Below are 13,463 nucleotides of genomic sequence, written 5' to 3' on the forward strand. Positions count from 1 at the left end.
ATATATATATATATATATTATTTTTAAATATATTAATAATTTATATATATCGTAACAGAATTAATTTCAATTTTGGATTTATTTTTAATTTGTAATTACTAAAAGTAATGCATTTAATACGGGTTTGTTCTCCGTTATCATGATTTTATAGAAGTATTAATAAAAAAAATATAATTAATATATACTTATATTAACAAAACATATATAATATAATTTTTTATATTTTTTTAAAAAAAATTAATAATTCAATACAAAATATTATTTTTTATATTATGTATACAAATACTTCTCGTATCTAATATGAAAAATAAACTTATCTAATACTAAGTGAACGAATATCACAAGATATGGCATATAATTATTTTTTCTTGTAAACAAACAATATGTTTGTTACCTTAATATCTTTTCATAAAAAAAATTGTATAAATATTAATAAAAAAATATACTTCATTCATTTTTCTCTAAGTTTATATTTACTTTTTCCGTAATTGTATTTAACATTAAAAAAATATCTTTATATTTATATAATATTTTTTTATAAATATCATTTTATTAATATTATAAAACTCTAATTGAAACATGGATAACTTCCACTAAACTCCCTAATTCTAAATTTAATTTTCTATTTACTTTGTATACACTAAATTTTCTTCTTTTATTCCATATTTTTATTAATTTATTCTCCTCTACTTTCTATTCACTTAAAATTTCTACTATACTCTTATTTATCTTTTTTTTTTATTAACTTCATTTTTTTTTATCTTCACATATAAGCTTTAATTTCTATCATATAATTTTATTTTTTTACCATTAAAAATAAATAAATAAATAAATAGAAGAAAAGTAAATAATTATAAAAAATTATATATTTCCAACCCTTGAATAATAATATAAAATATTTATAAAAAAAATATCAATTTCAATCGAATAAAGTATGTGATACATAATTTTGCAAATAGTATTAAACAATAAGTAGGTTAATTTTATATATAAATACTTACAAATAAATTACATATATATTTAGATGTTCACAAATATTAAATCTTAATAAAAAGTATTTATAAAGAATATTAATTTTTGATTGAATAAGGTATAAATAAATTAATGAACATGTAGTTCGAACATTTAGTACCACTAGTCGTTATTTTGTGAAAAAAATAAAATAAAATTAATATTGTTTACATAAATAAGGATTTTGGATTACAATAGATATATACAATTATAAATAAGATATATAGAATTATAAATAAGATACCTTTGAGGGCAAAATTGGAAATTTATAGGTGAAAATGTATAAAATTATAAATAGGAAATTGTGATGAATAAATAAAAAATTAAAAAGAACAAGTACATGAATAGGGATTGAGAAGAAAAATAATTTGCAAATTAGGAATTTTAGGAGATTCAACCGTTGGAGTAATTTTGTTATTTTTCTGTATTTGTACTACATTTTTATGTAATAATTAATATTTAAATATCAATGCTTAATAAGTAAAAACGGCCTTAAAGTCGAACAAAGATAGTAACATATATTTATGTTAATACAAAAATATAATATAAATTTTATTTATTCACAAAATTCAATAATTAATACTATAAAATTAGAGCAGTGAAATTGAATTGAGTGTATAGGATTAGGCTATCCATTGTTACTTTTAAAGATAATTGAATTTTAATTTTTTAAAACTCGTTAAAATACGGACTTAAATGAATTAGCCCGTTGATGGGTAAACAAACTCAAAAGGAGTCCTTATTCAAAGGTAAAAGTAAGCAGGTGCGGTAAAACAAGTAAATATTATTTGAGAAAAGCATTTTTTTTTTTTTTTTATTTTGCAAAAGAAAAATAATACCCCTCCATAATATTAATAATAAAAAGTTTATTTACTTTTTGGTAAAAAAAAAAAAAATTAATATGATGTGAATTTTTATCTTGTATAGTAAAAAAAAAAATAATAATAAAAGAAAAACTATATTTTAATAAAAGTTAAAAATAAATATTAGTATTATTTTGTGCTATAAATGAATATATTTCAACTACCTGATTAGGATAAGCAACATATCAGATACAATTTGATTATTCATATTAATAATCTATAAAACACATATTGTATAGTTAGAATGTGTTATATATTTTAATTCATATTATTTTTTAGTTTGTGAAGTAAATTTACTCTATTATTAATTTTGACAAATTCAATAAATATAACATTTAAGTATTATTTTTCTATAATATTTATTTACATCAAATCTTACTTCCTTTATTATCTAATTTCTTATTTTTTCTTTAATTTTTAATTAATTTTTTTAAAAGACTTTTAATTATTTTTTAACTACTATCACTTTTTAAATAAAATATTTATTTTTTTATAATAAAATATTTTAAATTTAACTGAACGAAGGTATAATATAGGGAATATTAAGCATTTCCAAATCAGCACCCATCAAATACAGAAACAACACAATCTTTATTAAAATCAGCAATATGAGATTCAATATTGTATCAGTTGCAGTAATAATATACATCCTGGATTTCATTCAAATCCCGTTTCTTTTTTTAAATAAAAAGATATCATTTTTTTTAAAAAAAAATTATTCTTAAATATTTTTTTTAAAATCAGTACCCTGTCAAATGAGCAACGGAAGAAATACATTATACGATGAAATATAATATAATTTTATATTTATATTATATTAATATAATTTATTTATTAATAAGTTGTAGCTCTATATATATAAATTGTGTGCTGTCAACAGCAAGTGACAACATTCTAAACATATTTAGTAACTGTAGTTACTATATGTATGGGGTAATGTCCACTGTAAAAGAATCGATCTTACAGATCGCCTCCATCATTCTCCCAAAAATTTTGGTACAAAGAAAGACCACTTCCAACTCTGGTCTGGTCTGGTCAGGTCTGCAAGAATTACCCAAAGTCTCCTCCTTTTCTCCATTGCCAATTCAAATTTACTTTCCCCTTTCTTCCCACCATTGAAAGATTTCTCCTGAATCTGTTCCAGCAACCCATGTATTAACAAACCCTAGATTTCATTACCCTGATTCACACCGCACAGATGATGATGACGGCATCTATGCAGCACCGAACTTCCACCGAAGCTCTAATGGCTGCCGTCATATTGACTCAATTCACAAAATTTTAGAAGGACTACTTCATCTTCGATTTTGTCACTTTCGTTCGAGAAACGGTGCATTTGTTCACTTCAGTTCACTCCGAATTGAAGGAATGGGGGACGACCTGGTTCTGAATTTCAACTCCAATTCTTCGAACCAGTCCGATCAATCTGCGAAAATGGCGAAACTTGAGGCTAGATTGGTCGGCAAGGCCCCATCTGCCGTTGCCTCGCAGCATCAAGGTCCTGGGCAGCTGAATTCGTGGTCTAGCACTGATAAATACCAGGACATCTTGTTTGATTATCTGGTGGATAGTGATGATTCTGATGATGAGGATGTGAGTGTTGCGATTTTTATTTTTTTTTTTGCCTGTTTGTTTTCTCTATGGAATCCTGTTTCTGGTTATTCACTGCTCAATTGCTTGTTTAGTTGACAAAGGATGAAATGGAGGAGGAATTGCCATTTTCTTTTCAGTGTTCTGTTTGTTCTTTGGTTTAGAATTAAGTGTTCATACATATATATATATATGTATATTGTTTCGAATTGATCATATGTTGTTGTGAATTCAGTGGATCACTTGCCTGACACTTAATTGCTTGGTTGTAATATTATGGTTTGATTAGTCTTCGAGGATAAGAAGCAGCAGTGCTTGATTTTTGTCAAAAGAACTTTGACGGGCATTATCGAGGAGTTTGAAATTTGATCACTGTGATGACAGTCTGACAGTCTTCAATGAGTTTACTTATGTTTGGATTGCGTGATTTGTCATGACAAAATGTAGCTGATTCCTTTTAAACTGAAAATAATCTATTTTGGAAAGCAGTGTTGGTAGGTTGTTCGATATGATTTTATAACAAGCCTTTGTATAAATTTAATGCTAACTGATCATATTAAGAAATGTTTATGTGATCTTGTCAAAGCCGATTGATAGAAGTCTTAGAGAAATTAATGCTCCTCATTTAGAGCCGAAGTTCCATACGCTTGGTGACACGTGGAACATACAAATACGTGCAAGGAATAGTGTTAGAGATTGGTGCTACATATACATTCTGATAACTTAAAATTTAATGTTTGCATACTTTTTAAGTTTGTAAGTACCTACTTGTGAGTTTTAAATCACGCTTGTCGCACGTGAGCCAGAAAGGGATTCGGGTTGCTTTTCTTTCTTAATTCTTGTTTGATATGGCAGAATGCTGGAGCTTTTCTCGTAATAGCAAACCCCCAAAAAAGGCAAAAGGTTGAAAACGATGCTCCTGCTGTAGGTGTTGAATGTTCTGAGGTAAAGAAGTTCCTTTCAATATTCAAATGATCCATTTTGGGTTTCCCATTCATTTCAACTTACTATGTTAGACATTGCCGATATTTGTATCTTCTTTTAGGGTGGTGATACCTCTGGAAGCGTAAACCCGACAGCAACTGATGTTGGGCAAAAGACCACAGAACAAATAGATGTGAACAGAGCAGGTGATGTAAATAAAAGAAAACAAGGCCGTGTAAGGGCAAGTTCTTCAGGTAGAGGTCGGGGCAGTCGAGGTAAAGACCAAGGAAGAAATCAGGTCATTTCTCCATCTGCTGATCAGGTTGCAAGCTCTCATGATAGGGTGCGTATATTAGAGCAGCCTTTTATACTTCTTTACTTCTTTCGTTGTCATTTCAGTTGTACACTACATAAATTTATTTGGCTGAATGTGTATTTTTATGTTAGGTATGGAGAATTATGTTGATAATATAAAACATGTTGAATTGTCGACTTTTTGTAAGTGAATAAAATATATATATATATTATATATAGTATTAATATATTTATATTGTATTTTTTAAAATAATATTTATGGGGAATTGTTCCGTTCAAAAATGCTATGTGAACAAACTCTACCTACGTTGCTAATTTATGAATAGCTGGATGCCTTTATGGCTCTCTGTTGGTAATACTAGCATTGATTCCCTTACACGTAATCTGTCTTTGTTATGAGCATTTTTCAGTAGATTGGTTATATCACCTTTAACGCCTAATCTTGAATTAACATTGTGTTACTACTTGATTTTTAAGTGAAAAAAAAAATTCTGTTTTCTTTCTTTCAATACGGTATAGTTAAAGGGTAATGTCCCCATATGGAAAATTTAAAAATTCTTTTACACATTAAGATGTTGATAATAATGGTCCGAGTCCCAACTGAAAATTACTTTTTTTGAAAGGTTATATCTGTATATAAATTCTTTCATTTGAAAATAAAGGCGGGCATGCTTCCCCTCCAATATATATTAGACTGCCTTAGATTTTCAGGCAGTTACATGGTTGGTCGATACTTATGTTCTAGATATATTTATGTTATTCAATTTGAATAAAATATGTTGTGGTTTTGTTTGATTAGTCCACACGCATGCATATGGTCACCTGTAATCTAAATGGAATCTGAACCGTTTACAACATAGATTAGGACAAATGCGAAAAAGATAGTGAATAAAAACTAGTAATTAAAATAGATATCACATGATACCTCAAAAGCATCAGCCCATTCTTTTAATCCCTTCTTTATGATTTCGATGGGTAGAAAGAGTGTTATTGCAAGATGTAAATCTTAATGAGATTACTTTATATAGTATTATAGATTTGAGGTTAAATTCTAGGGTGTTGGATATATGGTCTTACAAATGTGAATCAATTTGAATTGATTTGGAATCTAGAGATAGTAATTATTTATTGTTGTTATGTTTATATATATAAATATATAGTTATTTATGTTTATGCTTGAGAGCATTATTTTGTATAAACTTTGGTAAGTAGCATGTCATGTGTGATTTTTGTGGTCGGGTTTGGACAAAACAAAATGTCCATTTCAGTTTATAAATGGTAATGAACAATTGTGGTTGGGCCATGGGTGTTCATGGATTTGGAATAAAATTTCTTAGTCAGTTTGACCCTTGGACCTTTCTTTTCCATCCTCTAGCTATGGCCAACATCGTCTCTATCGATGTTTGAAGAGGAAAACAGCGTGATGGGTTGGGCCTTATATTGTGTGGATTGAGAGTTCTTATTTAGTTTAGGACAATTCATAAACAGCTTCTTGGACATTGGCCATAGTGCCGTACACTTTGACATTTTCGCCTCCTTTCTCCTTTGGCACACATATCTCCCTACTCTTTGTGTTTTTACTTGTAAGATTTTGGTTTTTTGTTTTGGTTTTGAATAGTAAAATTTTGAATTAAAATAGTTGTTTGATGCGATATAAATATGTATTGATGTGAAATTTTGAATGTAAAACTAAATTTTAGTGTAATATAATAAATAAAAAATAGGCATTTGATTTGATATTTTGGAGGGAAAAGAAAATTGGAATAGTAAAATAAGATGGAAAGTCGTACACTCCAATTGTAAACACACCCCTCTCCAATTGCTTTTTAATTGCTCTTCACTTTCCTAATTGATCTTCACCCCTCTCCAATTGCTTCCCCTTTCTTCACTCCCGGCCTCATCGACACATCTACCTCACAATCCATCTTACTTCATTTTCGCAAACTAATCTTTTGTTATTAGCTTTTTCAGATGCCATTAGTATATTTCCTGCTTGTTTCGATCAATTTGGTTTAAGAAAAGAGGGGAAAAAGTACTCAATTTCCGATCTAAGAAAGAGATTTGATATAAATGAAGGTAAGAGTTGGCGATTATTAGGTTTTGAAATATGCACATTCATGCAGTTGTCAGTATTTAAATTGTTTTAGATCTTGCGGAGGTAACAAAGATGACTAAAGGCATTTTTACTAGGCAGCCAAGGGACCAGTAGATCTTGTCTTTCTTTGCCTTGATTATGCCGGCAATCACAATTGATACTGATTTAAGTTGAAGGAGATGAAAATAATAGTATCATTTTTGCCTTGGAATCCGATTATTTGTATCCCGAAAGAACTGCCCGGGTAATGAGTGATGATGTAGTATTTTGATATGGTATTTTGTTGAGAGATATTTTACTCGAAAAAAATACCTACTGTTTTATGTGATTAGAGCCCATTCTTGCACTCTTTGATTAGATTCCTTGAGTGGGCCACATAAGTGATCTTATCGGATGGCCTTAAAATCATATTTCCCTGTACACACTGCCTAGTTATTACTTGGGGTTCTGACCAATCTTTAGGATCTTTTACTTAATTTTCAAATTATAGAACTTGTTGCTGTTGCTTCTAGAAGCTTTTAAGTTCATTTAATGCTGTGTTGAACCTACGGTATTAAACTTTCTCTGGGGCTGGTCATTGGGGATAATGGAATAATATACGAGTCAATTTTTGGCCTTTCAGAATATGACAATCACGACTTACTAAACCTTTTCTGACATACTGTTCATGATTTTATTTTGTTTTCTGCCTTGAAATCTGTTCACATTGAATTAGTTAGTTGATTGAGGAAAACTTTCTTATATATGAATGATTTAATTCACTTATTACCAATTTTCCTATTAATATTGCATCATGTCGTTACCCTTTTTTCTGGGTGGGTATGCAGGACAATTTCTCCACAGAGCATCTTGGGCAGAATGGTCAAATCTCCACTGAGGTTTTTCATTATCTAAAAGTCTTTAGTTTCTTTTAGTTGTCGCCTTCAACTTAGTTAATAATTAAGTATGACATCTGTTCCAATGTGCAGTTGAAATTTTTAAAAAAGTATCATGGCTACGGTGATTAACTTGATAGCATGATCTTTATGTCAATAGGATGAAGCATCTTCACTTCAATTAAAAGTATCTGTACTGGAGGGAGAGGTGAAAAAATCGCGTGAGGAGGTTTCTTATTATCGTAGCCAATGTGAATATATAGAAAAGGTATAAACGGTAATTTACTTTGTGTCATTTTGACTTTTTAATGTTTCAGTAAGGTTACTGTGTACATTCATCGTCACTTCCAACTTTCATTTTCTTTAACATGTATGTTGATTGTTGACACATTGATTTCTTACTTCACAGGAGCTGAAGGATTTCAAAGATAATGAAAAACAGATGAAGCCAAAGGTCTGCTTTTCTAATATTCTAATAAACTAATGTTACCATTTGCTCTTGCTGCCTTTGCTGTTCTGTAATATCTGTGAACTTAACGGCACCAACTTAAGAAACAAAATTATTCTAATATATTTACCTTTACAAGGATGGATGTCATATAAAGGGCGCTCAGCTACCCTTTTCGGGACTAGCATTTCTCTAAGCAAATGCTTCGTCTTTGCTGATTTTGGTGTACTTTGCTTGAGATTGGACTCATTTCTTATTTAAATTTTTACTTGTTGGGTTACCATTTCTTGCATACAGTAAAACCTTGACTCTTCTTTTGCTACAGAAAATGAAAGTTTTATCAGATCTATTAATATCTGTTTCAAAAGCTGAGAGACAAGAAGCAAGGATGAGAGTACGCCAGGATTCCTTGAGACTTGGCAATGTGGGTATCATAAGGTAATCCGGTCTTTATTCTTTTTATTATCTCTAGTTGATCTGTTTTTTATCAACCATATAAAAAACTTAAGTGTATATATATATATATATATTGAATCAATGAACTTGTTAGATGTACTGATTGATAAATAATTACTAAGCTTTGGAAAGCCTATATAATGATGAATATTACTGTATTGGCCTCTTTACATTCATATTAACCTTGATGGCAGAATAGTTTTGATTTGTATTATGAGGCAATTAATTGTTCTTGATAGGAAAGTCAGAATTATTTCTCAGTCGACAGTTAAAAGTGCTGAACTGCACTTTTTATGCTATGAATATTGGGTCTAAGTAGTTGAACTACTCTTTCGAATTTTTTGTTGCTAAGTTATTTTGTTCATTATGTATTTTACGGAACTTTGATAGAGCTGGGACAGTCATATCTGAGACCTGGGAGGAGGGACAAGCACTGAAGGATCTCAATGTGCAACTTGTACGATCTCACTGTATTAAACTTGTTTTTATTACGGTTCTTTGAAGCTTCTCACCTTTGATTTGAGCTTATTTGCTTGCACGAGATTTCATTCTTACCTTTCTTGTCCAGCGGAGTTTGTTGGAGACAAAGGAGGCTGTTGAAAGGCAGAGAAAATCTCTAAAGAAACGCCAATCAGGTCATCACTTTTCTTCGTTATCCATTTCATGTCAAGTGCTTTTTTCTTTCTAATAGCCTTTTTCTGACGATTTCAGAAATTGTATTTTCACCACTATTGTGAGATCTAACAGTGCTTTTCTGTTTCTACAGATAAAGTCGATGCAGCTGAAATAGATGGCGGCGGGCTTCAGGAAGAAGACATTCTAATTCAGGATGAAATTTACAAGTCCCGCCTGATGAGCCTCAAGCGTGTAAGCTTATTACTTGTAACAATCTCTGTTGTTATTTTCTTTTTAGATATATCCTTCACACAAATCCTTTTAGGAAGAGGAAGCTCTAATGCGCGAAAGGGATCGCTGTGAATTGGAGAAGGGAAGGCTCATTCGTGAAATGAAACGTATAAGGGATGAGGATGGCTCTCGTTTTAACAGTTTCCCAATACTGAATCATCGTTATGCTCTGTTGAACCTTCTCGGTAAAGGGGGATTCAGTGAGGTTTATAAGGTCAGAGTTTTTATATTCATGTTTTTGGAATGTGGATTTCAATTCAGCAAAATTGTCATATGCTTTTTTCTTTCTAGTATTCATGAGGATTGAATGTTTTTTATTTAGTGAAGTTCGATCTGAAATGTTGGCAGGCTTTCGACTTGGTGGAACACAGATATGTTGCTTGTAAGCTTCACGGTTTGAATGCTCAGTGGAGCGAAGAAAAGAAGCAAAGCTACATTAGACATGCCATCCGGGAATACAACATTCACAAAACACTGGTTCACCATCATATAGTTCGACTGTGGGACACATTTGAGATTGATCAGAACACCTTCTGCACCATCTTGGAATACTGTGGTGGTAAGGTTCATACAAACACTCTGTTTTATACGAACAATTGAACTTTTTCCGGGAGGAAATAAATTCAAAATCACATAACCTTCGGTATGAGCTGGGATCAGCTGCTGATCCGGTCAAGTCAACATAGTGCTTATTTGATCAGATCAACATACCCTTTAAGCGTGCATATGCTGATCTGGTCAAATTACGGGATCTGCCGCTTCTGTATATATATATTTATATATATATATATTGCTTCTAAAAAACCATTGAATAATCCATTATGCTTCAGAAAAATAGTGCAATTTATCACCTCACGAGGGTTTCTTTAACTGTTTTTTTGGGTTTATATTTCAAATTTTAAAATTATTTTGTTTGGAGATTTCTTTTCTAATTTGGATTTTTTAACCTCACTTATTTAAGAGAGATTCATTTGCATTTCCCCTTTACATTATGTAACATAATCGAATTTATTCTGCACCATATCATGTTTGTCACTTTGAGATTTTTCCCCCTCTTTGTACCAGGCAAGGATTTAGATGCAGTTCTTAAAGCGACGCCCATATTGCCAGAGAAAGAAGCTAGGATTATCATTGTCCAGATATTTCAAGGCCTCGTGTACCTAAACAAACGACCCCAGAAAATAATTCATTATGACTTGAAGCCAGGAAATGTTTTGTTTGATGAATTTGGCATTGCTAAGGTCACTGATTTCGGCCTCAGCAAGATTGTGGAGGACGACGTCGGATCCCAGGGCATGGAACTTACATCTCAGGGTGCTGGGACATATTGGTGAGTTCTTAACTTATTAACATTTTAATCTGCAGAAATTGCCGTTTCATTTGAATATATTGAATGTCGTTTGCAAAATTATTTTGACTATCCGTCGGTTATTTCCGGAAATGTTTGATTCTTATAGCTTACATTATTTTTAGGTATCTTCCCCCGGAATGCTTTGAACTGAACAAAATTCCTCTCATATCCAATAAGGTCAGTAGCATTGCAGTTCATATCCTTGTATCTCCTTCTTCGATATTACGATCATTTTTTGTAATTTCAAATTTAAAATTTTTGGGCGTGGAAAATAGTGGTCTAATGAAATGTTTTATAAAGTGTTTGTTTTGAAAATAATATTTTTGTGCCGATTTTCCCAATCATCATATGTAGAACATGAAGACAGCTAGGGTATGTTCTTTCTGCAAAAACAACCCACATGTTTTCCCAAAAAAATTGATATATTACACCTTCATTGTTTTTATATTATTTACACAATTTTCTATATCTCACAGAAAAAAATATTCTTTCAAACCATTTCGCAAAACAAACACACCCCTAGACCTGGCAATTGGTCAATTTGTGTCGGGTTGAATTTTTTAAATGGGTAAAATCACTCGTCCTTAACCCGATCTATTTATTATCGTGACTTCTTTTTCCGATATTACCATCATTTTTTGCAATTTCAAATTTAAAACTTTTGGGCATGGAAAATAGTGGTCTAATGAGATGTTTTATACAGAGTTGGTTTTTGAAAATAATATTTTTGTACTGATTTGCCCAATCAGCACATGTTTTTATTTAACACATTTGTATTATATTAAGCGTATATAGTGTGTTGCTTACTCTTATATATCGTGTGTTGTCAGCACTGGTGTACGTGTATATATGTACATTTTACTATACTATGAAAAGTGCATTGAAAACATATATGAATTAGGCATCTATTTGTTGTGTTGTGGAAACAGGTTGACGTATGGTCGGCAGGAATTTTGTTGTACCAAATGTTGTTTGGGAGACGGCCATTCGGGCATGATCAGACACAAGAACGGATTCTGCGCGAAGACACTATCATCAAAGCCCGGAAAGTCGAATTCCCTACAAAGCCATCTGTATCAAATGAGGCAAAAGTAAGTTCTTCCACTTTTCTTACATGGATTGGTTCTAAAGATCTTCCACTTTTCTTACATAGATTGGTTTTATTCTCTTCAATCCTTTCCCTTACAGCTATTTTTTTATGCGAATATAGGATTTCATTCGTCGATGTTTGACATATAATCAAGCGGAGAGACCCGATGTTTTGTCCATTGCGCAAGATCCATATCTCAACTACACCAAGAAATGATTCGAACAAAACTTAGCTACACTCATCAAATTGAGCTATGTGGCTATGAAGATACTATCTATACTATCTTACAAACTTTCTACAGAAAACTCGAGGTGATATTGGTATAGTTGTAAGCTCGCTATGTCCCTTTTGTTGTTCTTAGCTTGTGTTTGTCTAAAGTAAACCACATATGTTTTTGTATTGTATCGCATCGACGATTTGTTTCTTTTATTTATTTATTTATTTTTGAGTTTTATGTTTTTATGATGTTTAATAAAAATATATTATTTTAGCCGTTAAGAGTCAGTATCAAATTATTGTTGAATTAAATTTGAAATAAAAAACTAAAGGAGAAAAACCTCAAAATGTAAAGATATTTTTTTATTTTGAAGTTTTTTCTGAAGAAGAGTTACTATATAGATTGAATGCTGAAAGTAAATATTGGAAATACAAAGTTTGTTGAAATTGTGTATTTGGTTAGTTAGATTGTTGGAAATGAATTTTTTTTAACGTTAAAGTATAAAAATTGCATAGGAAATATAAAAATAATGAATATGTGTAACGTATTAATATTTTTGAGAAAATGTGTGCAAAAAAATTGTAAAAAGAATAAACTCTGAGTGTTTATTTGAATTTTTATTAAAATAAAAGTATTAATGTAATATTTTATGAAATAAAATAGTATATATATTATTGAATATTGTGGGGTACTAATAGCTTTAATTTTGTTTTAAAATCACAATCAAATACATCTTAAGATTTGATTACTTTTTAATATAGACCTTTTAAATGAAAAATTATATTTAACAATGTATTTTAAATAAAAAATAAAAAATATTTGTTTGATATGATATTTTAATTATAAATTAAATTTAGAATATCATGTTTGAATAGAAAATAGTTAGAAAGAGCATTTGTTTGGACCTTTGATTTAGGTTTGCTTTAACCCGGGCTCACTTGAAATGGGCTTTTCTTTTATTGGGTTTTTTTTGTCTGGATCAGGTCAGATTATATCCAATCTCTTATTTTAAGAGAAAAATAAATAAGTAAATAAATCTGTATGTTTGAGAACTAAATATTTATTTGGTCTACTAAATTTTTTAATATTAAGTTTTTTTTTTTTTAATTTCAAATATTTTACAATATATATTATATATATATATATTTTTGGGTATATCTCAAATATTTTACAATAATTTTAAAAAATTATTAAATATATTTAACATGTGTACTATATTTTATTACATATCACTCAAATAAGAAAAATATAAATATACATTTCTCCCTGTTCAAATATTAAACTATTAGTATTATATAATATAAAAAAATGCTATTTGTGTA

The 13,463-nt window shown here is 30.1% G+C and overlaps 1 protein-coding gene across 2 annotated transcripts; it reads left to right on the forward strand.

Annotated features, from left to right (window-relative positions):
- Positions 1–2,836: 2,836 nt before the first annotated feature.
- On the forward strand, positions 2,837–12,378 carry LOC127239364 (serine/threonine-protein kinase TOUSLED-like). 2 transcript variants are annotated; one of them, XM_051257468.1, is made up of 16 exons: positions 2,837–3,467; positions 4,320–4,409; positions 4,510–4,731; positions 7,626–7,676; positions 7,834–7,941; positions 8,083–8,127; positions 8,447–8,559; positions 8,968–9,034; positions 9,146–9,212; positions 9,344–9,444; positions 9,518–9,697; positions 9,832–10,042; positions 10,549–10,813; positions 10,957–11,011; positions 11,764–11,925; positions 12,045–12,378. In XM_051257468.1, the coding sequence occupies exons 1-16, from the start codon at positions 3,243–3,245 to the stop codon at positions 12,138–12,140; spliced, it is 2,058 nt and encodes a 685-aa protein (XP_051113425.1). In that variant the 5' UTR covers positions 2,837–3,242; the 3' UTR covers positions 12,141–12,378. The 2 variants fall into 2 exon arrangements, with proteins under 2 accessions (XP_051113425.1, XP_051113426.1); XM_051257469.1 differs by lacking the exons at positions 2,837–3,467; positions 4,320–4,409; positions 4,510–4,731 and adding an exon at positions 6,549–6,779.
- Positions 12,379–13,463: the final 1,085 nt, after the last annotated feature.

This window comes from Andrographis paniculata, unplaced genomic scaffold (genome assembly GCF_009805555.1).
Source record: "Andrographis paniculata isolate CXL003 unplaced genomic scaffold, ASM980555v1 Contig77END, whole genome shotgun sequence".
NCBI classification, from domain to species: Eukaryota; Viridiplantae; Streptophyta; class Magnoliopsida; order Lamiales; family Acanthaceae; genus Andrographis; species Andrographis paniculata.